The sequence below is a fragment of the Somniosus microcephalus genome, chromosome 13 (genome assembly GCF_052327205.1).
Source record: "Somniosus microcephalus isolate GS21.2 chromosome 13, FLI_Smic_1.0, whole genome shotgun sequence".
NCBI classification, from domain to species: Eukaryota; Metazoa; Chordata; class Chondrichthyes; order Squaliformes; family Somniosidae; genus Somniosus; species Somniosus microcephalus.
In genome coordinates this window covers 182,382,397-182,409,905 of record NC_140999.1, presented here as the reverse complement: position 1 = coordinate 182,409,905, position 27,509 = coordinate 182,382,397, and the positions used below count along the sequence as shown (strand labels likewise).

Genomic DNA, 27,509 nt, shown 5'->3' with positions numbered 1-27,509 from the left:
ACTAGATGTAATATCTCCAAGTTTGCAGACGACACAAAGCTGGGTGGGCATGAATGCTGTGAGGAGGATGCTGAGAAACTCCAGTATGATTTGGACAGGTTGGGTGATTGGGCAGATACATGGCAGATGCAGTATAATGTGGATAAATGCGAGGTTATCCACTTTGGTGGCAAAAACAGGAAGGCAGATTATTATCTGAATGGCAATAGATTGGGAAAAGGGGAAGTGCAACGAGACCTGGGTGTCCTTGTGCACCGGTCGCTGAAGGTAAGCATGCAGGTGCAGCAGGCGGTTAAGAAGGCAAATGGTATGTTGGCCTTCATAGCGAGAGGATTCGAGTACAGGAGTAAGGGTGTCTTGCTGCAGTTGTACAGGGCCTTGGTGAGACCACACCTCGAGTATTGTGTGCAGTTTTGGTCGCCTTATCTGAGGAAGGATGTTCTTGCCATGGAGGGAATGCAGCGAAGATTCACCAGACTGATACCTGGGATGGCAGGAATGACGTATGAGGAGAGATTGGGTCGATTGGGCTTATATTCGCTGGAGTTTAGAAGAATGAGAGGGGATCTCATTGAAACTTATAAAATTCTAACAGGACTAGACAGACTAGATGCAGAAAGAATGTTCCCGATGGCGGGGGAGTCCAGAACCAGGGGGTCACAGTCTAAAGATAAGGGGTAAGTCATTTAGGACAGAGATGAGGAATTTCTTCACCCAGAGTGGTGAACCTGTGGAATTCTCTACCACAGAAGGCAGTTGAGACCAATTCATTAAATATATTCAAGAAGGAGTTGGATATATTTCTTAAGGCTAAAGGGATCAAGGGATATGGGGAGAAGGCAGGGACAGGGTACTGAATTTGGATGATCAGCCATGATCTCATTAAATGGCGGAGCAGGCTCGAGGGGCCGAATGGCCTACTCCTACTCCTATCTTCTATGTATGTTTCTATGATCAGCATTCGACAGGTGACAGATACCACCTCCCGCAGGGCATCCAACCTCATTAAATACGACACGACCCCAGCGCAGCAAAGAGACTGGTCCATTGACCTCCACAGGATTGCTGGCTTCCCCAGGGGGCTATCGGTGGGACCCACTGGCCGCCGAAGACTCCAGCCGAAGACTCCACTTGAGGTACCTTTCCGTTAACAAAAGCAAAGCCCATCACTAACTAGATGTGCTAATTGTCTGCAATGCCCAATGGAGGATTCTACATGTAAACACAGAGCATCAAACACTTTTTCCAGCCTTTAACTGTAATCAACTTTTTAAAGTTGATTTTCTGAAGTTGTAGCTCGCTTACCTCCCAGTGCCACACCTCCCTTTGCCTCCTGGCGTCTGTTCCCGGCTGTTTATAGCGCCATGTGGTTTGTCTGCAGGGTCGGCCATTGGCCACGCTATCCAGGAGGTCACTGATTCACCCTTGACCTCGCCGTGCCGTAGCTGGGTCGACATTCCAGGAGGAAGTTGACGAGCTCTTTGGAGGTGCATCAACTATTTGTGTAGCTGGTGGTTAGCTTTCCTGAGTTTTGTAGGTTGGCATGTAGACTACAACAAGGGTTGGCTAACTCTCCAGGGTTGTCCCGGAGTCTCCAGGAATTAAAGATTAATCTCCAGTTCACTGCTGCAAGCAACACCTGGGAGAAAAATCATAGAGGACATCAAAGAAAAATAATGGCCCAGAAATTCGGGTCGGGGGCTTCCCGCGGGTGCAAGCCCCCGACCTGCACTTACCTTGCGCACCGGCAGTTGAGCTGTAGGGCCCCGTGGAATTCCGCTCCGGGGCCTGGTCCAGCTGTCGGCGCGCAGTGCTTGCGTGTCCCAGGGGCGTAGTTAGTGCGATGCGTCCCCTGGGATCACGTGGGCCATGGGCAGCCAATCGGCGCAGGGAAAAGCCCATTCATAAGTAGTGACAGGAAGACCTGTCAAAACTTATAAATACTACGGCCCCAAAATAGAAGTAAAACTTCAAATAAATTTTTAAAAATCATCACACGTTTTAAATAAACTATAAATTACATTAAATAACTATTTTAAACAATAATTTAAATTTTTGAAAAAAATAATTTTATATTCAAACGGGGCTAAAAATAAAGTTACCTTGCTTTAAAGTATTTAAAAATAATAAACCTGTGGAAAAAATGTTTTAATTTTAATTAATTGACCACTTACCTTTTAAAATGCAGGGCTTACGCCTGGTTTTTACATTTCGAAAATCTAAAGACTTGCCCTCACGGAAAAACCTGTAATAATTTTTTAATTTTTTTTAAAACACGTAAGTTCAAAGCGCACGCGCAGACTCCCGCGCGCACGCGTTCGACCTCTGAACCCCTTCGTTCAGAGGAACGGAAGTGCAGGTTTCCCGTGCATGCAAGAAACCGGCACTTCCATTGGGCCCACACGTGAGTACCCCGTGTGTACTCACCCGTGGAGACCCGAATTTCTGGGCCGTTGTGTTTTTGTCATTTTTCTTTGAACACTTTTTTTTGTTTATTAATTATAAAAATATTGGTGATTTTTTTTTTTTTTAAAGGCTCTTTTATGAGGTGGAGCAGTTGAAGGCAGGAGGTCATGCAATGAAGCCTCCCAGGAATACATCCAACTAGAGTTGTCAAGTCAACCCTAACTACAACAGTGCTTCCTGATGAATTTTGCTCCTTTTTGGTTTGCCGTTTCTTTTCTTTCTTGCTGTAGGTGGTTACGTCCAGGGTCAGAGTGACTCGTTGCTTAGAACTCATGCCAGCGACCTCCTCGAGGAGTCTCCCGATTGGCCACCGTGACTTCGGCAGCAGATGCCCGGAAACCTCGTTTAGGCGCGTACCCAGGGGGGATTTCTGCCAAAGTTATGTTGGCCGAGCGGGAGAAGACACCCCCCGCGTCTGATTTTTTTTTTTTTAAACTGTAATATTTCTTGGATGCGATGGAGGAATGTTTGTCTGGCTTCTCTGCACGTTCTTCTCTCGGCCCCTTCTTCCTTCTCTCGCTCTTACTCTCACTCCTCACTTTTCTTTCCTGGTCCCCACCATCTAATTCCCTGCAGAAATCCATGGCTTTGGGGTTTCTGCAAAAGCAAACTGACTCTTTACCAATATTGGTGCTGGTGCTCAAAAGCACACAGCACTTGTTAGGCTAACTTAGATGAACCAGTAGTGTGGTCTGTCTGCTCTCCAGACACTGAGCCAGACAGCACTGCCCTGTCCTCAAGGAAGCAGAGTGAAACACAGCTGCATAGTAAATACTCTTAATAAAGTCAGTTCATGTAATGTTTTTAGACCCTTAAAATGGTACCCGTTTCTATATTTCCCTGTGTCCGCTGTGGCTCAGTGGGTAGCACTGTTGCCTCTGATGCCAGAAGGTTGTGGGTTCAAGTCCCACTCCAGAGACTTGAGCACAAAAATCTAGGCTGACACTCCCAGTGCAAGGCTGAGGGAGTGCTGCACTGTCAGAGGTGCCGTCTTTCAGATGAGGCACTGAACCAAGGCTACTCTCTCAGGTGGACGTAAAAGATCCCATGGCACTATTTCGAAGAAATGCAGAAGAGTTATCCCTGGTGTCCTGGGCCAATATTTATCCCTCAACCAACATCACTAATACAGATTATCTGGTCATTGTCACATTGCTGTTTGTGGGAGCTTGCCACGTTTCCTACATTACAACAGTGACTACACTTCAAAAAGTACTTCATTGGCTGTAAAGCACTTTGTGACGTCCGGTGGTTGTGAAAGGCGCTATATAAATGCAATTTTATTCTTTTGTATTCTAGTATTGAGATTTAAGCATTCTACTGCTACCATACTGTTTCTATTCAGGTCATGGGTCACTTGCACGATTTGTGAACTTCGTTCCCCAGTGGCTGAAGCACAACACCACTGAAAAAACCCACTCTAACAGGCATTAATAATGAATATAAATGCTATGTGATCTACATTATTAAGATGGGTTGACCGAGCAATTTGATCTCTGTCTCCCTTGTGTTTAAAAACTGCTGCATTTTTGTTCACGAATTACGCCGTCACTGTCACCGGAACGCCTCAGTTTGATTACTTCTGGCCACCTGATCTCTTGTATATAATTCTGGCCTGTTCTGCTACCTTGGTGTGGCATGTCAACACTGGGAGGTTTTTTGTACCCCAGTGTCGTGCTCGAGCCCTTTCAGGGCAGGTCCAGCAGAGTTAGATACAGGGTCGGCCTCCCTCCTTGTTTGCCACAACTTTAAGTCCAAGCCCTGAAGGCGAGGTGTACCAGCTTCCACATATACTGATGTGGGCCCCAACAGTGGAAGGTACAGGCCAGGGAAATGGCCTGCACCCCCAATTATTTAAAAAAAAAAAAAAGATTTTCTAGGCCCCCTTGCTGAGGCAGCTGCGAAATGCTAGGTCATGGGGAGAGGGCAAGGGCAGGAAGGACCTTCGCAAACTCTTTTTTTTTTTCCCCCCCACTCTTTTCTCTCTCTCTCTCTCTCTCATCTGTCTCTGTCTCACTCTCCCGTCTGTCTGTCTGTGTCTCTCTCTCTCTCCCATGTCTCTGCCTGTCTCTGTGTGTGTCTCTCTCTCTCTCTCTCTCTCTCTCTCTCTCTCCCTCTCTCCTGCCTGTCTCTCTCTCTCTCTCTCTCTCTCTCTCTCTCTCTCTCTCTCTCCTCTCTCTCTCTCCTGTCTCTCGCTCTCGCTCTCTCCTGTCTGTCTGTCTCTCTCCTGTCTGTCTGTCTGTCTCTCCCATCTGTCTGTCTCTTTTTTTCTCTTTCTACATAATGGTCGCAACTCTGAAACATTGGGTGTAGTCTATTTACAGATCAGTGCAAGTATAGTTTTTCCCTCTTAAAACTACGGTTAGTCTCTGCTCAGAGGAAGTTGGCTCACTCTTTGGAGGTGTAGGAACCAACAAAAAGTGGAGCCAACCGCAACAAACACAGTATTTCCAAGTGAATACTGTATTTCAAAAAAATCGGCTTGTGTATATAATAAATAAAAGATTTGACCTCCATCTGACGTTCACTTGTGGTTTAACTGATTTAAGAAGGTGGCATGTCCTTCTTTTCTCATGCCCAGTGGTAACTCAAGGTCATATCTGCTGTGGGTAGTAACGGGATTAAAAGAGCTGCTTATATTTTGTGAAGAGGAATATTTGTCGAGGAGAAATGGCAGAACTTTATCTTATGGATATTTTACATCTCCCCATGGAAATTATTTGTATAAATTATTTTCTTCTTTCCTTTTTTTTTTCTTGTCTCCTTCTAGAAAGAAAGAAAGGAAAGAAAGACTCAATTTAAAAAAAAAAAAAAAAACAATAAGGCTATTAACGTACAAGGGTCCGCATGATCTGTAGTTGCTTACAATACATTACAGTCAAGTTCCAAAGTTCTGTATTGTGTTCAAACTCCAGGACAAATTTTGATTTATAAGAAGATTTGTTAAGCTGACACTAGTGTGCTGGAGTTACACTATCGACAGGGATGCAGAATGTTACAGCCATCTCATTTTAACATTAATTCGATTTCCTCCATTATGGGCTCGCTGGCTCTCCCCATGTCCCCAGCAAGCGCTGCTCAAAGACTGGGGAGAAAAATAAAGTGTCAGGGTACATCATAATGGGGTTGATGTGGTTGTTCCACACACACACACATGTTGTGCCAAGGAGTGAGGCATTCCTGGTTTACTGCTATATTTCTCCACCAACCCAGTTCCCAAACTGAGAAGGAACAGAGCAGCAGGCACATGGTAACTCCATCACCTCCGCGTTCCCATCCAAGTCACACACCATCCTGACTTGGACATATATCGGCCATTCCTTCATCATCGCTGGGTCAAAGTCTTGGAACTCCTTACCTAACCGCTCTGTGGGAGCACCTTCACCACACGGACTGCAGCGGTTCAAGAAGGCAGCTCGCCACCGCCTCCTCGAGGGCAATTAGGGATGGGCAATAAATGCTGGCCTTGCCAGTGATCCCCATATTCCAAGAATGATAAGTACTGTTTATGCCTTTGCAGCAGGAACCAGGTGAAGGACAGGTGAATATGTTTCCTCATCTTGGTTTGAAAACATTGTTTAGTACATAGCTATATTCTAAGTAGTACATGCACCTTGGAATAATAATAATGGCTGGCAGCAGATGGAGCACCAGCACATTAGTGAGAGAACCTGCTTTTTGTGTATGTTGTGGGAAAATTAATTCCCTCCAAAGCATCTGGCTTCAACCACGGGGAGGGAGTGCCTCCTAAATGGTTATTTATACCAGAAATAAGAGATGGCCACTTCTAAGTGTAGTATTGTTATGTAGGAATGAGTAAGCAAAATTGATCTGAATTTTTCATTACAGCTTGGTCTGAATTTCCTCAACGGGAGGAAATTGTGGGGAGTAACCCCAATTTTTCTCTGTAATTAACGACTCAATAACAATCATGGGAACGTGTGGCTTTGAAGTGTGCAGTTTTGGAGAATGCGAGTCATTAATTATGGAGAAACAGTTCAGGGGAACATGACTCCCCTCCTTTTGATTTGGAATTCTGCACCAATTTAGAAGGAAAAAAAGTTTGAAATTGGACCAAATTGTTAATAAATTTAAAGTGTAATAACTTTACTACACCGCTATAAAGGAGAGTTAATATTTTTGCTTTGTTCTAATGGCACTGTACGTTCTTTAGTAAGTGAGATTCACTAAAATTTGGGCAAGGTGGGAAAATAGGACATTTTCCCAGGTAATTCATGCATATCCAGGTTGGTTGTTTTTCCGATGTTGAGTTTGTCCCTCTTCTCAGCTCAGTTCAGCTTCTCTGACAAGCAAGTAGGATCTCGACATCACCTCCTCATTTCCCCCCTCCCCGCCTCCCCCCCCACCCCCATTTCCCCCTTCCCCCCCCCCAAAAAAGAAGCTTGCTCTGCACCAAGAAATGAGGGTTGTGCCTTCTCGCTGGGGCTATGGAAAAGCCTGACGTTGCTACAAATGGAAAATTGCTCTTTAGAGGAAATTGCTCTTTAGCGACTTGCTCTTAAGGAGGATCAACCTGTAAATCTTTGAAAATGCTGGACTGTCATTCTGAGAAAATGGTTAATCAGTCTCTTTTTTTTGTGTTTTTTTTTTTTTTCCCCCCCCTCCCCCTCTTTTCCCTTCCACCCCTTTCAACCCGATTCTTTTGATTTGATTATCTGTTAATTCTCACTCAAACCGTTATGACCACTGTTCGTGTCACTGGATGGTCGCATGTACCCCCCTCCCCCCTCAACCCCCCCCCCCCCCCCATTCACCCACATGCCTTTAAATTTAGATGATTGCACTACCCCTTCAAGCGAAGAAGTGGAGGTGAAGGCAAGTGCTGCCGTGGCCGGCTCTTGCCTTTCCGATGACTTCCCTCCATCAGCCTCTTCTTCCCTTGAGTCTCTCTGTCACTGTGGAAGCAGCTCCAGTCCTCCACAGTCTTTACCCTGCACTTTGGAAGAGAGTTGGTTTGTCACCCCTCCCCCCTGTTTTACTGCAGAAGGCCAGGATGAAATCCAAGTGGAGAGCAGCCCCCTGGAGAACCTGCTCATTGAGCACCCGAGCATGTCCGTCTATGCTGCCAGCAACAACAACATCAGCACACTGGAGGAGGATGCCAGTGAAGAGATCAATGATGGGTGAGATTTGTGTGCATGTGTGTGGGGGAGAGCTGGATGTGATTGGGGGAGAACATTTCTCTCTGTCTCTTTCCCCCCCCCCCCCCCCTCAGTATAAAATAACTGAATTACCCCTTTCAACAACAACAACAACAACTTGTATTTATATAGCGCCTTTAACGTAGTAAAACATCCCAAGGCGCTTCACAGGAGTATTATAAGACAAAAATTTGACACCGAGCCACATAAGGAGAAATTAGGGCAGATGACCAAAAGCTTGGCCAAAGAGGTAGGTTTTAAGGAGCGTCTTAAAGGAGGACAGTGAGGTAGAGGCGGAGAGGTTTAGGGAGGGAATTCCAGAGCTTAGGGCCCAGGCAGCTGAAGGCACGGCCGTCAATGGTTGAGCGATTTATAATCAGGGATGCTCGAGAATTAGAGGAGCGTAGATATCTCTGGGTGGCGGGGGGAGGCGGGTTGCGGTGCTGGAGGAGATTACAGAGATCAGGAGGGGCGAGGCCATGGAGGGATTTGAAAACATAAGAAATAGGAGCAGGAGGAGGCCATTTGGCCCGCTCCGCCATTCAGTAAGATCATAGCTGATCTTCTATCTCATCTCCACTTTCCTGAATTATCCCCATATCCCTTGATTCCCTTAATATTCAAAATCTATCGATCTCTGTATTGAATATACTCAACGACTGAGCCTCCACAGCCCTCTGGGGTAGAGAATTCCAAAGATTCACCACCCTCTGAGTGAAGACATTTCTCCTCATCTCAGTCCTAAATGGCTGACCCCTTATTCTGAGACTGTGACCCCTGGTTCTAGACTCCCCAGCCAGGGGAAACAATCTCCCTGCATCTACCCTGTCAAGCTTTGTAAGAATTTTGTATATTTCAATGAGATCACCTCTCATTCTTCTAAACTCCAGAGAGTATAGGCCTAGTCTACTCAATCTGCCCTCATAGGACAACGAGGATGAGAATTTTAAAATTGAGGTGTTGCTTAACCGGGAGCCAATGTTTCAACGTAATTAAGAACTATAGAATTAACTTTTGGTTCTTTTCAGAGTTCTACCTACATTTTTTTTTCATTCCATTTGTTGGATTTGACGATAAAGGAAAATAGAAAATGCAGCTTTCTAAATTTTTTTTGCATAAATACTTGAGGGGGATTTAAAAAAAAAAAAAAAAAAAATTCCTTGAATTAGTAAAGCATGCTGACTATAAAATTCTGATCTTTCAATGAATAAGTGGTGTGGATAACAACAGAAAATGCTGGAAAAACTCAGCAGGCCAGGCAGCATCCGTGGAGAGAGAAACAGAGTTAACGTTTCAGGTCAAAACCCTTTGTCAAGACTGAAAAAACACAGGAAATGAAACCGATTAAAAGGCCAGTTTGGAGGTTGGGCGAGAACTAAAGAGAAGAGACATTAAGAGGTATTCAAAACGAGACGAGATGGTGGTAGGACTAGTGGAGACAAAAGACGGCTCTAGATTAGGTGTGAAATGCGCTGGCAGAATGAGACACAGCTGCCATGTGGGAGAGAATAAAAGGGGGGCCAAAACAAAGGTGTGGATAAAAAATATAAGTAAAAATGTAATGGGGGCCGAGGTTATGATCTGAAATTGTTGAACTCTATATTGAGTCCGGAAGGCTGTGTGTGGATAACCTTCATGACTTTAGTTACGCCTTTTGTGGTTCTGATTGAGGTCCATTATTTATTAGCTGTACTGTTTGAAGAATTAAGGACAGTGCGGATTCCACCTGTTGTCTTGTTCCTCTCATCTGCTTGCCTACAAGAAACTCTTTTTTATCCGGCACCTACTGGACCGGCTTGGTGCCGGTTTATCAAAAAGTCCGGATTACAGAGAGGTATAGTTAAAAGGTACAAGAGCTCCGTACACAGCAGCAAATCCAGGCTTCCCTGTTGCTTAGCAACAGCTGCAGGAACCCCGGCCACAGACCAAGCGTCCCTGTTGCTTAGCAACAAGTGCAGGAACCCGTTACACAGCCACAAATCCAGGAATGGCCACTATTATGAAGTAAAACTTACCTGAACCTACTCCTGAATTTTGCCGGTTAACAGAGATTTCCAGTTATTTAGGTGCTGGTAAATCGAGAGTTTCCTGTATTTGCTGTTTCTCTTTGCTGTTTGACCAATACTTCCCTCATTTGCTCCATGCTGCAAAGTATGTACAGCACAGAAACCGGCCATTCGGCCCAGCAGGCCCAAGCCGCTGTTGATGCTCCACGTGAGCCTCCTCCCACCCCACTTCATCTAACCCGAACCTTACCAGGTCCTCCCGGCATCTTACCCAAGAGACCCTTTTTTCTAGTGTAAACCTGGTCACTGAGTGTCTGCTGATAGAGTTGAGACATGTTGGATTGTCTCGCGAGAGAATCCTTGTTCCAATGCGACTCCTTGTTTCATGGTTTGTTTTCTTTCAATCAGAATGCTGTTTTATTTCAAATGTTGAATTGTGCCGTTTTTTTTTGTTTTGGGGTGGGGGGGGGGGGAACTTTTGCAATTAAGGATCTTGTATGACCCAGTGTATCTAAAGCTCCATTATTAGAAAATACAGTGCAGCCAATAAGACTTTCCATATTGGAAAATGGAGAATGATTTGAGCAGTGTTAATATAACTCCAGTTTATAAAAAAAAAAAAAAATTATTACATTCATTTTTAAATTACTGCCTTCACCCCACCTCCTTTTCTCCCCCATCTCTAAAGAAGGTGGTAACTCAACCTTTGGTCCAGTTCCATGGACACTGACCATTCTCTGGTTCCTGGACACACTCTGCTGACTATTTTCACTGTGCAAGGCACTGTGGGTTCAAGTCCCACTCCACGGACCTGAGCCCAAAAATCTAGGCTGACACTCCAGTGCAGTACCGAGGGAGTGCGGCATTAAACCGAATGAGACATTAAACCGAGGCCCCGTCTGCTCTCTCAGGTGGACGTACAAGATCCCATGGCACTATTTCGAAGAAGTGCAGGGGAGTTCTCCCCGGTGTCCTGGGCCAATATTTATCCCTCAATCAACATCACTAAAAACAGATTATCTGGTCATCATCACATTGCTGTTTGTGGGAGCTTGCTGTGCGCAAATTGGCTGCCGCGTTTCCTACATTCCAACAGTGACTACACTCCAAAAGTACTTCATTGGCTGTAAAGCACTTTGAGACGGCCGGTGGTTGTGAAAGGCACTATATAAATGCAAGTCTTTTTTTCTTCCTATTCAAGCTCGATTAACCAATTATGCACGTCCTAGTGAGAACGTGGCAATAGCTTCTGGAGAGAAACCCTCGGTGCAGATTTAATGGGCTGAATGGCCTGTTTCTGTGCTGTAACCTTCTATGGTTCTAGAGAACATTTTCTTTTAAATATATATTCTTTCTTCGTTCTATCCGTAGAAATGCAACTCAGACCAGGGTGGAACGATGGGCTGTTCCAACTCCTGCGGCTGTTTTAGGCCGAGCTGGTACCTTGGAGAAGGCGAGTCAGGTCCGCCGGATCCAGCGAGCGAAACAACGGGTTGAACAACGCCAGCTGAGCCGCAACCGCATTCAGAGGCAGAACCTTGCGAGGGAGTGCCGCTTCCACCGGACCAAGCACCACGGCAGCTTTGTGTACCAGCCCTGCCGACGCCAGTACAACTACTAAAACAATTCAGGAAAACCAACAGGAGATGGGGGGGCGGCCAGTTAGACGGCATTAACAATAAGTTTGGATGAACCGTGCATCTCACCGCACAGGGTTTTTGATTCTTAGCTGGGCTTCTGGTTCTAAGCATAGCTTTTTAAAATAAAAGTTGTTCCATGCTCCGACTAGGCCACATCATTTGGGACCTTCTCTTCCTTCTCTCGTGTCTTTCTGCTTAATTCACCTTTTAGGAATGTTTAAATGAACTTCGGTCCTCTTTTCTGCTTTCCTTCCTATTTAAGCCTCAGTTACACGCGTTCGGTCGACTATTGCAGCGCAGTGTATGCCTTGACAACTTGAAATGCTAATGTGTCAGTGGGGAAGGTAAAGAGGACGTAGTGAACCCGCTACCAAGTTAACCTATTGCAGCTTGCAGCAGTCAGCAATAAGAACATAAAAAATAGGAGCAGGAGTAGGTCATTTGGCCCCTCGAGCCTGCTCCGCCATTCAATAAGATCATGGCTGATCTGATCTTGGCCTCAACTCCACTTCCCTGCCCGCTCCCCATAACCCTCGACTCCCTTTATCGTTCAAAAATCTGTCTATCTCCACCTTAAATATATTCAATGACCCAACCTCCACAGCTCTCTGGGGAAGAGAATTCCACAGATTCACGACCCTCTGAGAAGAAATTCCTCCTTGCATCTACCCTGTCATCCCCCTCAGAATCTTATATGTTTCAATAAGATCCCCTCTCATTCTTCTAAACTCCAACGAGTATAGGCCCAACCTGCTCAACCTTTCGTCGTAAGACAATTCCTTTCAGACCAGATTTGGACCACAAGGATGCTTGTCACAACCAAGTGAGCCACCCATTTGCAGTTTAAACTAATGTCACAAACGTCACTGGGAGAATCCATCCGGATTAAACAGACGTTGCTGTCCACACCAAGAATTTTACCCAGTTTGTAAAGAATTGTTTGATCAGTTCACTGGGTACTTGGAGTACTTTTTTGTATACCTGCTGAATTCCTGGTGCTTCTGACTGTGTAATATCCCAGACCGCTGTTTTCCTGTCGAGAGTTGCAGGTAAGTTTACTTTTTAATCTGGTGTTTACTACCTGACTCACTGGCGTTGCTGCTAAACCCTCCCACCTAATCGCTGAATTGTCCTCCCCGGCCCCACCAATTGCCCCTGTTGGCCTCGTTTCCCCCCCTGCTGGCCTTGCTCTTAGTCTGGCTGTCATCTGTAGTCTGAGTCAATCTGGTGGGCTGAAACCTTTCTGGGCTTGGGTTAGAGTTTGGGTGAGCTTGGGGTAGAGGTGACCTTTTGGGGTAAGGGTGTGAGACTTCATTTCAGGGGTGCAACTTTTTCATTGAAGGGGATTGTTTATTTCAAAGCAGGTGAGTCTGGATTGGATGAACTCACCAGAGCGAGAGATGTGTTATGAGTGCCAATATATTTTGTGAAACTGTCTTTGTTTCCCTTCCAGCCCTGCTGCTGCCCAGTCTCGCTGCTTAGTGTCAAAGGTGGCAGCATGGGATCAGAAACCTTGGGTTAGGATAAAGGTACATGAGCAAAGGAAAGGGGGCGGTAATAGTCCCCCTCCTTAACAAATTCCACTTTAATCAATATTTGGAAAGGTTTATTATATCTGCAGAAATTTGAGAGGTGTGTCTGTGTGTATTCATCCTGTTAGTGATGGGCGCTAATTATCGCCTCTGACTGCAAACTTGTTTTCTATCGCCCCTGGAGGTGATTGGAGCGCTAAATCAGGCGCTACACACCTCTCTTAAGGCACTAATGCCGAGGAGCGAGGCGCTACCTCGGAGCGCTGGCGAAGCTCGTGATGTCAGTCAGCAATGAAACACAGACACACTGGTGCCGGCCAGTTCTTTAAAGGGGAGGGTCGATCTTGCTCTCCATCTACACCTTGCTCATTCCAGGCTGAGATTCAAGGCTGCAGAGACCTGTACATCAAATCTGCTGGAAAGAACAATGGAGAGGCCCAGGGAAAGATGTCAGAGTGCAGCCCCCACAGTCTCTTCTAAATTGATGCAAGGAAGGTCAAATCAAAATGAACCTACAAATTGCTGCTCAGTACCCAAAACTCCTTCACACAGCATTGAATATCTCCAGAAGTCTGTCTCTCTCACTTGGAATGCGTGGTGCAAAAATGTCGTCGAAAAAAAAAGGCAGGAACCGGTCGCCTTTAAATAGCGCTCCCCCAGTCCCTTGCCGACTGCAAAACGCTCCCCTCAACCTGTCGTTACTAGCAGCAGGCGGTAAGGCAGGGGGCGCCACGCAATATCGGGTCCGGGACGTTGCACGCTCGACTGACATCATGATCTGCGGGCGCAGGAGATCGTGGCGGTAGTGTTTAGCGCCGCCACAAAATGGCTGGTCAATTTCACGAGCGGCGCAAACATCGCCGCGCCCAGTCCTTAGTTACTTTGCGCCCCATTAGCGCCCTCTTAAGGAGCTAATGGGAGGTGCAAACCAAACAAATTTTTCCCCTAAAAGTACTATTCCCATTTGCTTTTTTTTAAAACCAGATTTTTTCTTTAAGTCTGAATAGGCCAACTAATTTCTGACAACGTCAGGGTACGGCAGTGCAGTGATTTTTGTTACTGGACTAGTATTCCAGAGAATGCAAGTTCAAATCCCAACCGTGGCAATTTGAGAATTTGAATTCATTTTTTTTTATTTGGAAATAAACAGCTGGTACCAGTAAAAGTGCCCGCGAAGCTGTCGGATTGTCGTTTTAAAAACCCAAACTGGTTCATTAATGTCCCTTCTTAGAGAAGGAAACCTGCCACCCTTACCAATGTTCCCTCTAATTTTGTTTGGCGCCGCATGGCCCCTTTAGAACATAAGAACATAAGAAATAGGAGCAGGAATAGGCCACTTGGCCCCTCGAGCCTGCTCCGCCATTCAATAAGATCTTGGCTGATCTTGGGCTCAAAGCCACTTCCCTGCCCGCTCCCCATAACCCTTCACTCCCTTATCTTGCAAAAATTTGTCTATCTCCACCTTAAATGTATTTAATGATCCAGCCTCCACGGCTCTCTGGGGCAGAGAATTCCACAGATTTACGACCCTCTGAGAGAAGAAGTTCCTCCTCATCTCAGTTCTAAAAGGGTGACCCCTTATTCTAAGACTGTGCCCCCGAGTTCTAGATTTCCCCGTGAGGGGAAACATCCTCTCTGCATCTACCCTGTCGAGCCCCCTCAGTATCTTATATGTTTCGATAAGATCACCTCTCATTCTTCTAAATTCCAATGAGTATAGGCCCAACCTTTCCTCATAAGTCAACCCCCTCATCTCTGGAATTAACCTCGTGAATCGTCTCTGAACCGCCTCCAATGCAAGTATATCCTTCCTTAAATAAGGAGACCAAAACTGTACGCAGTACTCGAGGTGCGGTCTCGCCAATACCCTGTGTAGTTGTAGCAGGACTTCCCTGCTTTTATTAACCGCATTGTATTGAAAAGCCGGCTCTGCAGGATCCCTGGAGTGCTGCGCATTGATCCTTACCTGGTCTGGCCGATAGTGTGAAACAAGAGCCACACTAATGTGGGACTCTCTCAACTGCCCTGTGAAGTTACCCAACAAGTCATTCGGTTGCACCAAAACCTCTAGCGCTTCAAGAAGGTGGTCCACCACCAGCTTCTCAGGCCGGCGAGGGATGGGCAATAAATGCGGCCTTGCCAGTGACTCTCGTCCCAAGAATGATTTTTTTTTTAAAGCCATTTATATTGGAAAGTGACTACCATTATGATACTTGAGATTGTACTTCAAGTAGGAGGTTTTCAGTAGGACTAGTTTGAGTCACTGACCTCCTCTTCCCTAGGCATCCACTTTTGAATTGTTTCCCAATTCGGATGAGGGTCTTTAAATGGGGGAGAATGGACTCACTATTTATTTCTTGCCCTCTAATCCTCGTCTTTGACTGCATTTGACCTCCCCTCCCCTCTCCGCTTATAAAAGTTGCTTGCCTAAAAATTGTGCTCACATGACCTTTATCCAGAAATCAGTTAATGTAAAAAAAAAACCAAAATACTGTGGATGCTGGAAATCTGAAATAAAAACCGAGTAGCTGGAAATACACAGCAGGTCAGGCAGCATCTGTGGAGAGAAAAACCGAGTTTTAATGTTTCAAGTCGATGACCTTTGAGCATCTGCTGAATATTTCCAGCATTTTCTGTTTTTATATCCGTTAATGTTACTCTTGCTCAGAAGCATAAACAGTTGACCTGTCCTCATCTATATTTTATATTCCTTTTCACCCCGCAATCTGTTGAAGAACTTGGCCTCCACGTGGAACCTCCCCTTAATAGTACAGTTGTGACTGGGAACTCTCCCATATGGGGAATCGTGGGTGTGGACCTGTCTGGTAACACTGCACTGTACATTGCGTTAGAGTATCAGCGTATTTCATCACTGTGCTATTTACAAATGAACACGTCTTTACATCTAACCACTGAACAACAAATATTTTTTAAAGATATCTATTTCAGGGCAAATTCATTGAAAGATGTAACCCACAAGTATTATTTTAACCAGCCACATCAAATGGAGCTTAGCCCCAGGAAAGCAAGAAATAGGAACATATTAATGTTCTTTAACTCCACTTTAGCTACCCTTGGCTCCTAATTCCACTTGATGGAGGTTACTTAAACGTTGTACAAATTAAAAATACAGTGACTGCTAGAAATCTGAAAACAACCAAAAATGCGCTACTGAGTTCTGATGAAGGGTCACATCTCGTACTGTGACCTTTCGCCTTTCAGGTGCTGATCAAACTACTGTGCATTCCCAGCAATTTCTGTTCCTTTTTGCAAGTTTCTTTGTGAACAGCGGTTTATCTCCCCTGCCCTCTCCTCTTGATCAGCCTTGGGGGGGTCTCTCTTTTTCTGCCACCTACTGCAGCTGTTCCTTGACTCGCCCTCTTCCCCCACCACCACTCCACCCTAAGCTTGTCACCAATACCAAGGGTGTGTGTCTCAATTCCTTTTCTTCTCCTAAGGGTTCATTTCCTCCAGTTTTGAATTGACTGATGGCTTGGGGGGGGGGGGGGGGGGGGGGGAAGAGAGAGGGGAAAGGCTTGTGGCACTGATTATCTACGTCGTGCTTGTAAGATACTTTGATAAATATTCACGCTGCACTGTACCTACACTAGTGTAACTGGGGCTTTCAACAGCAAATTTGTATCTGCCTACTAACTTGTACTGAATGCCTTGTTATAAAAGAAGGTCCTGACACTACAGTCTGACTTCCGGATCAACCAAGTGTGGTGCTGAACTGATAGAAATATACAACTTTATTTTGTAACTGAGAACATGTACGTTTGTGGACAGTATTATAATCTGTTAAATACGACTGCAACAACGAAAGAACATTTCCAATGTATACGCTGTGCTGTTGTGAGACCAGTGTTCTGAAATAGAATTGCTCGTCAATGACTGGGATGAGAGTGTTCTGCTGATGTATGGTTTCTTTGATTAATTTATTTAAGGATATATGTGATGTGTGGGCCGCAGCTTTCCTTTCTAAACTACACAGCGCAGACTCTCTCAGGGATAATACGCCACAATGCAGTGTGTGATTTTTTTTTTTTTTAATTCAAGAAGATAAAGTTAACATTCATATTTGAATAAAATGCATCTGAGACTTCTGTATATATTTTAGTTTGACCTTTTTTTGACTTCTATTCATCACAAGGAGTTCAGGGTGGCTAATAAAAGGATTATAGTAATTTTCACTCGGGATGAAGATTGCTGTTCAAATAAAGCAGCTTCATCCACTGTAACATTATTTTAATTTTCCATCCTGATATTTTTTGAGAATCCGGATTAAGGTATGTGAATGAATGAATGGTTTTACCCAGTCTGTCATATCGAAGTGTTGTAACTCCTTTGTACTTGAACATCTTGCAAACAAACAGGCAAGCCTCTGTCTTTCATGCCTTTTTGTTTTAGATTAATGTGCTTTTGTTCACTTAATGTGGAGTTCTGTCTGATTTACAAAATACTTTCGTGTATACTGCAGCTGCTTGGTTCTGCTTTTAAGAGGATCAATCTCTTTCAGTCAGAGTCCTTGAATTGTGATCTTTATTAGAATCGAGTCTGATCTCTAAACCACTTCTCACTAAGGAGTTCATCTCTGTTCGTTAGGGTAAAGGTTGATGCGTTAAGTCCTTTGTGCATCACTTTTTAAAAGTTCAGGCATATATAGAGCCTGGACTTTAAAGCACTACTTTTCTGGGGAAGTTGTGCTAATATTTCAAATGGCATTCCCCCTCCCCCCACCCAAATTGAAATGTATACATGAGCGCATAAGAAATAGGAGCAGGAATAGGCCACTTGGCCCCTGGAGCCTGCTCCGCCATTCAATAAGATCATGGCTGATCTTGGGCTCAAAGCCACTTCCCCGCCCACTCCCCATAACCCTTCACTCCCTTATCTTGCAAAAATCTGTATCTCCACCTTAAATGTAATTAATGACCCAGCCTCCACGGCTCTCTGGGGCAGAGAATTCCACAGATTTACGACCCTCTGAGAGAAGAAATTCCTCCTCATCTCAGTTCTAAAAGGGCGACCCTTTATCCTGAAACTGTGCCCCCAAGTTCTAGATTTCCCCACGAGGGGAAACATCCCCTCAGAATCTTTTATGTTTCAATAAGATCACCTCTCATTCTTCTAAATTCCAATGAGTACAGTCTGTTAATTCAAGTTGTTGGATAATTCAATTTTCTTTTAAATGCAAAAAAAACTCTCAACTTTGACTTTATCAGAAGTGGAGTGTAATTTCAAAATCCTAGAGAATGTTACAGCATTGAAATGGGCCATTTACTCCACCAAGGATGTGGGCCATTTAATCCATCAAGTTTTGTTGTTTTCCTCCCAGATGAGCTACCTAATCTAATCCCACACTCTTACTTGCTTCCCGTATCCTTTTTAATATTTTCCCCAAGGAAATCTTCCTTCCAGCGTAATTTTCTTCCTTCTCTTCGCCTCCCCGTACTAATGTTGCACTGTGTTAAGTGCAGAATGCTGCAATTCTGTTCAACAAGCGCCACCTACTGTATACTCAACGCTATTGTTTCAAACAAAGTTGCCAGATTACAATTAAAGCATATTGGAGCAAACCATGGTACTAAAGGGGCGGTGTCTTTTTAAAGTTTGTAGTTGTATTATAAATGAATGATTCTGCATATTCTACTGAGAGCAGCTATAGTGATCAGGCCACATTTTTGTATTAACACAAGGCGGTATCTGGTTCCTTGTTCTAATTGCAATTCCCAGTGTATAGTGATAGAATGTGTGTGTGTTATCAGATATATATAAAAATCTATTTAACATTAGTTATACTGCTTGTATTCATCAGTAACTTACCTCTCATTATGTATTGACTGTGTACGTGCCTTCCGCTCTGGGGATGGTGTGATGGGTTTTTTAATTGAGGTGTGTGTATGTATATAATTATATATTTAAAAAAAGAAATGGAGACTTGATTAGCAACAGTAAAGTCCTATGCAAAAAAAAAAAAGGGGCAGCTTGTTTTTCTTTTGATCTTTCTCATAACTTATGTATGTTTTCAATTATTGGAAGTGTGAAATGTGTAACTGGATTATGGGTGCGGCAGTGTTTCAACATTAATGTTGTCATAGCCACTTGATGATGACTGTGGGAATTTCACTATTTTCATAAAAGGTCACTTTTTTCAAAATGTGTTGTCCTGAGTCTTTCAATACATGCTTGAAATATGCTGCGTAAATTGTATTTGATGAATTTTTATGGCTTTCTCCCCCCCCCCCCCTCCCCCCTCCCCCCCCCCTCCCCCCTCCCCCCCACACGCAGACACAATACCCAGAATGGTGAGCTGTGCAGGGGTTAAACCTTTAAAAGGTGGGTATTCTCACTAATTAATGGGTCCTGCTGCAGTCACTTTGCTGTGTTTTCACATCCTTGCCTCATAGGGTCTGTGTGCTACTATGTTAGAATCATACAGCACAGGAGGCCTGTACCCAGTATTCAGATGGCTTGTCCAACCCAGTCTTGGATAAGCTGCAATTTCCTGCAGGCAAACATAAAGAGCGAAGCCGGTTTTCCGCCCCCTGCCACAAACTCCATGCCTTTCCCCTCCACTTCAGTGTCAAGACTGTTTAAATCCTCCTGCATCCTATTCGATCCTGAGCTTGGCTTCCCACCCTGTATCTTCATCACAAAGACTGCCGACTTGTGTCTCTTTCTCTCTCTCTCTCCCTTCCCCCCCCCCCCCTCCCCCCCACATACAAATCACACCACATCTGAGGCTGAAAACCTCATCCATACTTTATCACCTCCAGATTCAACTGTTCTAAAGCTCATCTGGCCAATCTCCCTTTCTCTACCCTTTGTTAACTTCAGCTCCTCTAGAGTTCTACTGCATGTATCTTCTCCTGCATCAAGTCCTGCTCATGTATGAGTGCTGACCTGCATTAGCTCCTGGTCCTTGCAACATCTCAAATTTAAAATTCTCATCCCTGTCTTAAATCTCTTCATGGCCTCACCTATCACCACCTCTGTAACCTCCTCGAGCCCAACAACCACCACTGAACTCTCCATGCCTCTGGCCTTTTGTATAGCCCTTGTTCAAAAAAATATATACTTTGGGGTAAAGTTGACTGATATGGAAGAGCAGAGGGATTTGGGAGTTGTAAGTTCACAGGACATAAAAAATCAGCACCTCAAGTGGATAAGGCCATTTTTTTTTTTAATTGACAATACTGGGTTTTATGGCAAGAGGTACAGAATATAAAAGTAGAGGTATAATGGTGAATCTGCATAAAACCTTAAGACCACAGTCAAAGTACTTTGCGTTCCACACTATAGAAAGGATGTTGAGCCAATAGAAAAGGGGTATAGTACAGATTCATAAATAGGTGCGATATAAATGCAAGTTCTTTCTTCCTTTATTCCTGTCTAGAACTGCTTTCAATAGTATGTCTGGAAACAAGGGTTTTAAATTTTAATTTGCTTGGGACAATACTGCAACCAAATGATGGCCATTCCCTTTCACAAATCCATTGCATTGCACCTCAAAGGAGGAAGAGTAACCATTAAGAACCCACACACTCCTTGTGTTGATTACAGTCTGGACTTGACATTACAGAAATTTATTTGCCACATTGTGCTGAAGGAGAAAATTAATTTGCAAGAATGAAATGAAAGATGACATACCATTTTCTAATCACATTTCCCCCTCCCCTACCCCCCCCCTTTCCGTTAATCCCCTCCCGCTTTAAACAGCAAGTTTCTAAAAATTAAAGTTAATTAAACGAACAGCAACCCAAGCCTCATCATGTTCAGTCACTACAAACAAGGCCAGGGGTGAGTTAAACCAGACGAACGGTGCAAGACAGACTCATTTTGCGAGCAGGACCTCGGGCACCTGCTGGCTGAGGGAGGAGCAGCATAAGTGAACGTAGGGGTAAAGCTGCATCGGAGAATCCTCAGCCTACATACCAGCTCTCCCGCCTGAAGGAGAATTCTACAGGTGTCATTGGATGAAGGATATAAATTCACCAGTTGGAAGATTACAAGTAAGAAATTGCATTCTAATGTGCTCAATATTCACGAGGTCAAATAGAAGCAGGTTGCCAAAAACTGTACAATAAACAGCTATCACCAGAGGTGTGAATTCTTTATCATTTGTATTTCTACATTGAATTTATTCTGATACACAAGTGGGTTAAACTGTACACAGCTGACAAAACCTTTATGTAGTGTGATTGGGTGGAAGTATTGTCCTATAGGTTGGGTTGAGGGCAGTCTGAATTATATTACTTGAATTAGCTAACAACCATTCGACAATCGCCATCTAAATTAATAGACGTGTCTATTTCCAACACCAAAGTTCTGATTGGTCCCTTTGGATGACAAGACCTGATTGCTGATTGGTCCTCTTGGCGGACAACACACCCGGCAGCTTCTCTGGAATGTGTAATTGGACCCTCCCAGCCTACGTAATCAATTACTTGGCAAAGTGTAATTCGAGCCATTCTGACTGCCTACTCCAGACAGAGCAGAGCTCACTTGGAACAGACAGGGCTCACCCTCACGGGTTAAGACCTTCTCCCACCCCCACCCCCCCCCCCCAACAAGTTCCTGACCTCCTCCCCCCGCCCCATTTCCTGACCTCCTCCCCCTGCAGCCCCCCCACCCCACCCAACTTCCTTACCTCCTCTTCCTTCCCCCCACCCCACCCATAGATCGGGCATTGTGTGTAGGTCACGGATTGTTTACAGGTTTATTGGGTATGAAGTGAATAGTGACAGTGTCATGACTTCCGGATTTTGTCCAGTCCAATGATATCACTTGCCATACACACTGAGCTTTCTGAGAAATCAACCAGGTCTAAGGGGGGGAGAGGGAGCCAGATAGAGGGAGAGATGCACAGGGCATACGCAATACCTCAGACAGAGACAATCCATTAAGAGACAATAAGTAGACGTGCAGCAGCATCTACTTCCGCCTTATGGATCAGAAAAGAAAAAAATCAAGGACTAATTAATAGAAAGAATTGTAACCAAGTAGTATTAGCATTTATAGACAACTGAGATGATCTTTTTTTCCCACATTTAGACACGACAAACACATATCATTCTTTAACATATCATAGTAAAAGATCAAACTTAACATGAAATCCTTATATATTTCGACCTGGAATATCCAAGGTCTACGCTCTTCGGTGCTCGACGTGAAGAGTAGGACCCCAGAGTTCATAGATGAAACTAAAGATCTAGATATTATCATTTTACAGGAAACTTGGTATAAAGGAAAAGGACACACTGGCCATCCCCAAGGGTACACAGAGCTGGTGGTCCCCTCCAATAAATTACCAGGAGTAACCCAAGGCAGAGACTCCGGAGGCATACTGATTTGGTTTAAAACAGAGCTTAAGAATTGCATCAAATTTATAAAAAAGGGCAAAAACCACACGTGGCTCAAAATTGAGAGGGGGATTATCTCTAACACCCAAGATGTTTTCATTTGCGCACTCTATATCCCCCCAATGGAATCCCCGTACTTTAAAGAGGACACCTTCTCCAACATTGAGGGGGAAATTACCCAATTCCAGGCCCAAGGGAACGTGTTGATCTGTGGTGACCTCAATTCAAGAACTGGCGAGGAACCAGACTTCACCAATAATCAGGGAAACAATTACATATTCGGGAATAACCACTTCGATATCCCTTCCCTCCCATACAGGCATAACTGCGACAAGCAGACAAATACCAACGGAAAACAGCTCCTGCAGCTCTGTCGAAGCATGGGTCTGTACATTGTCAATGGTAGGTTCATAGGAGGCCTCCTAGGAAGATCGACCTATTGCTCACCTCTTGGCTGCAGCACCGTAGACTATATGATTATGGATTTGGACCCATCCTCTTTCAGAGCATTCACAGTCAAACCACAAACAACACTGTCAGATCACAGTCAAATTACTATGTATCTTAAAAAGACAGAAACAAACAACACAGAAACACAACCTAGTAAACTGTACACCAAAAAATCGTACAGATGGGCCAAAAACGACACGGAAAAATACCAGAAAGCAATTAGCAATGAATCAACTCAAGCTCTCTTGGACACCTTTCTGGATAACATATACACTCACAATAAAGAAGGCGTAAACCGGGCAGTGAATAACCTAAACAATATTTTTGATAATTTGGCAACAAGGTCAAACTTGAAAGCTCGCAAGAACAAACCCAAAACAAAAAACTATGAAAAATGGTTTGACCCAGATTGCCATAACATGAGGAAAAAACTTAGAAAAATATCAAACCAAAAACACAGACATCCAGAAAACGAGGAATTACGCCTTACTTATTGTCAGACACTAACACAATATAGAAACACACTCAGAACCAAAAAAGAGCAATATATTAAGAATACACTCAGCTCCATTGAGGAATCCATTGATTCCAATTGTTTCTGGGACAACTGGAATACATTACACAAAAAACAACACGACGAATTGGCCATTCAAAATGGAGACACATGGGAAAACCACTTTGAAAAATTATACCAGAAAAACACACTAAGGCCAGAGCAACACCAAATATGTAAAAAACTGGAAAAGCTCGAAATGGCCATAAAAGATAACCAAAACCCGTTAGATTCCATAATAACAGAAAAATAACTTTTTGAAAAACTCAAGGACCTGCGACCAGGAAAAGCTTGCGGGGCAGACGGCATACTAAGTGAGATGATTAAACACACAGACGATAAAATGAAACTGGCTATCCTAAAACTCTTCAACTTGGTTCTGAGTGTCGGTTACTTCCCTGATATCTGGAACAAAGGACTCATAACGCCCATATACAAAAGTGGGGACAAAGTCGACCCAAATAACTATCGAGGCATCTGTGTAAACAGTAACCTGGGGAAGGTATTCTGTAGTATCATAAACAAAAGACTTATAAACTTCCTTGAGGAGCACAATGTCTTGAGTAAAAGCCAAATTGGATTCCTGCCAAACTATAGAACATCAGATCATATCTTCACCCTACAGACCCTAATTGACAAACACGTTCATCAAAACAAAAGCAAAATCTACGCATGCTTTATAGATTTCCAGAAGGCTTTCGATTCCATCTGGCACGACGGTTTATTCCTGAAACTTATCGAAAGCGGGGTAGGGGGAAAAACATATGATGTAATTAAATCAATGTATACAAACAACAAATGTACAGTTAAAATTGGAGACAAACAAACAAAATACTTCCCACAGGGGCGAGGGGTGACGCAGGGCTCGCCAATCTCACCGACACTCTTTAATATTTACATAAATGAATTGGCAAAACTACTTGAACAATCTACAGCACCCGGCCTCACCCTATATGAATCCAAGGTTAAATTCCTCCTCTATGCAGATGACCTGGTTCTGCTGTCACCAACTAAGGAGGGTCTACAGCAGAACCTGGATCTGCTGGAGTCGTACTGCCAGACTTGGGCCCTGACAATAAATCCCCAAAAAACCAAAGTCCTTGTGTTCCAGCAAAGATCCAGACATCAGGGACCCAAAATAAATTTCACACTAGGAACAACCAAAATTGAACAAACCACTAACTACACATACTTGGGCTTAAAAATCAGTTCTACGGGAAATTTCAAACTGGCTGTGAATGAACTGAAAGAGAAAGCAAGAAGGGCTTTCTATGCCATTAAAAAATCAATCCAAATAGAAATCCCAATTAGCATTTGGCTCAAAATTTTCAAATCAGTAATTGAACCAATTGCACTCTATGGCAGTGAGGTGTGGGGACCGCTAAAACAACAAGAATTTGCAAAATGGGACAAACACCCAATTGAGATCCTACATGCAGAATTCTGTAGAAGTATCCTCCGGACTCAAAGGAAAACCGTAAACAATGCATGCAGGGCAGAACTAGGCCAATATCCATTAATAATCACTATCCAAAAAAGAGCCACCAAATTTTGGAAACACCTAGAAATGAGCAACCCCCAATGCTATCATTACGAAGCCCTGAAATGCCAAGAGAGGACCATAAAGAAGAATACCCTCAGTCAACTAGTCCTGGGACTCAGTGAAGTAACTACTAACACTACTAACAATAACCAGCCCCAGGACAGTGACAGCGTAACACAAAGAATTCGACCCAACACAATCGTCGCTAAGCAAAAGGAAAAATATCTGTCATATTGGGCAGAAACAACAAAAACCCAAAGCAAACTCAATTGCTACTTGGCCCTAAACAGACAATACAACATGGCTGATTACCTGACCATGGTAAAGGATAGCAAACTGAGAAAAACCTTGACAATGTACAGACTTAGTGAACATAGCCTGGCGATCGAAAAAGGTAGACACGGGCAGACCCAGCTACCAAGAGAGGACAGGATATGCTCTCACTGCAGTCAGGGAGTGGTGGAGACAGAGATGCACTTCCTCACAGCTTGTAGAAAATATCAGGGCATAAGGGAGAATTTCTACCCAAAATTCACAAAAATATGCCCGGAATTCAGAAATTTGAATGACGACCAAAAACTCCCATACCTACTAGGGGAAGAGAGAAATTGTGTAACACTAGCGGCACACTATGTTACAGCTTGCCATAAACAGAGGGACAACCACTAAATATAAGAAAAGAGTATATATAAATTGTATGAAAGTATATTTATACACTCAGGGATATATCTGTTTATACACTGTATGGATAGATCTGTATTTTTGTGAACAAACATGAATGTTTTTCAATGCTTTGGCAACATAAGCTGTAACTTGTCATGCCAATAAAGCGATTTGAATTGAATTGAATTGAATTGAATAAAGGGGGTGGGGTTTGAAGAACATGATCCGTCTTACCATCTCGACCACGTTCTCGATCGCATCCCCCCCCCCCCGCCTTTAGGCCTGGATCACATTCTTCCCCCATCCCCACTGTGCTCTCCGTGCTCTTTACCCCCACCCCCTGAGTTTCTGACCTCCTCTCCCCTCCGATCCTCTCTCTGCCCTCCTTTCTCTCTCCCCCCTCCGGTTACCCTCTCTCGCCTCCCTCTCTCCCCTCCGATTCCCTCCCTCGAATTCCCTCTCTCCCCCTCAGATTCACTCTCTCTCCCCTCTCTCTCTCCCCTCCGATTCCCTCTCACTCTCCCCTGATTCCCTCTCCTCCTCCCATTCCCTCTCTCCCCCTCCCATTCTCTCTCTTCCCCCCTCCTATTCTCTCTCTTCCCCCCTCCCATTCCCTCTCCCCCTCCCATTCCCTCTCTTCCCCCCTCCCATTCCCTCTCTCTCCCCCTCCCATTCCCTCTCGCTCCCCCTCCCCTTCCCTCTCTCTCTCCCCTCTCCCCCTCCCATTCCCTCTCTCTCTCTCTCCCCCTCCCATTCCCTCGCCCCCTCGCCCCCTCCCCTTTTCCTCTCCCCCTCCCTCTCCCCTCTCCTATTCCCTCCCTCTCCCCCCCTTCCCTCTCTCTCCCCTCTCCCCTCCCATTCCCTCCCTATCCCCCTCCCATTCCCTCTCTCTTGACTCCCATTCCCTCCCTCTCCCCTCTCCTATTACCTCCCCTCCCCCCTTCCCTCTCCCCTTCCCTCTCCCCTTCCCTCTCTCCCATTCCCTCTCTCTCTCCCCCTCCCATTCCCTCTCATTCTCCCCCTCCCATTCCCTCTCTCCCCATCCCATTCCCTCTCTCCCCCTCCCATTCCCTCTCCCCCATTCCCTCTCTCTCTCCCCCTCCCCTTCCCTCTCTCTCCCCCCTCCCCTTCCCTCTCTCTCCCCCCTCCCCTTCCCTCTCTCTCCCCCTCCCATTCCCTCTCTCTCCCCCTCCCATTCCCTCTCTCTCCCCCTCCCATTCCCTCTCTCCCCCTCCCATTCCCTCTCTCTCCCCCTCCCCTTCCCTCTCTCTCCCCCTCCCCTTCCCTCTCTCTCTCCCCTCCCATTCCCTCTCTCTCTCTCTCCCCCTCCCATTCCCTCGCCCCCTCGCCCCCTCCCCTTTTCCTCTCCCCCTCCCTCTCCCCTCTCCTATTCCCTCCCTCTCCCCTCTCTCTCTCCCCCTCTTCCCTCTCTCTCCCCTCTCCCCTCCCTATCCCCCTCCCATTCCCTCTCTCTTGCCTCCCATTCCCTCCCTCCTCTCCTATTACCTCCCCTCCCCCTTCCCTCCCCCTTCCCTCTCCCCTTCCCTCGCTCTCCCCTCTCCCATTCCCTCTCTCTCTCCCCCTCCCATTCCCTCTCTTTCTCCCCCTCCCATTCCCTCTCTCCCCCTCCCATTCCCTCTCCCTCCATTCCCTCTCCCCATTCCCTCTCTCTCTCCCTCCCATTCCCTCTCTCTCTCCCCCTCCCATTCCCTCTCTCCCCCTCCCATTCCCTCTCCCCATTCCCTCTCTCTCTCCCCCCTCCCCTTCCCTCTCTCTCCCCCCTCCCCTTCCCTCTCTCTCCCCTCTCCCATTCCCTCTCTCTCCCCTTTCCCATTCCCTCTCTCTCCCCTCTCCCATTCCCTCTCTCTCCCCTCTCCTATTCCCTCCCTCCTATTACCTCCCTCTCTCCCCTTTTCCTCTCCCCTTTTCGTCTCCCCTTTTCCTCTCCCCTTTTCCTATTTCCTCTCCCATTCCCTCTCTCTCCCCTCTCCCATTCCCTCCCTCTTCCCCTCCCAGAGAGAGAGAGAGACCCTGGCGGAGGGAGAGAGCCCGTTGATGGCCAACAGTACCGTCAATGACAGCCTTTAATGCCACCGCCAACTTAGTGGCGACCCCCCGAAGGGACGGCC

General features: G+C 45.2%; 1 protein-coding gene across 6 annotated transcripts in view; it reads left to right on the top strand.

Moving 5' to 3' along the window:
• The window catches only part of tp53inp2b (tumor protein p53 inducible nuclear protein 2b), a 53,525-nt gene extending 34,559 nt beyond the window's left edge, over positions 1–18,966 (top strand). For 4 of the 6 annotated variants that reach the window (XM_086005748.1, XM_086005749.1, XM_086005751.1 and 1 more), the window contains 2 exons: positions 7,262–7,610; positions 11,006–18,966. In XM_086005748.1, coding sequence (XP_085861874.1) covers positions 7,262–7,610; positions 11,006–11,255 — 599 coding nt within the window. In that variant the 3' untranslated portion in view covers positions 11,256–18,966. The remainder of the gene's footprint in view (positions 1–7,261; positions 7,611–11,005) is intronic. The other 2 variants (XM_086005754.1, XM_086005753.1) reach the window with 2 other exon arrangements.
• The last annotated feature ends 8,543 nt before the right edge of the window (positions 18,967–27,509 follow it).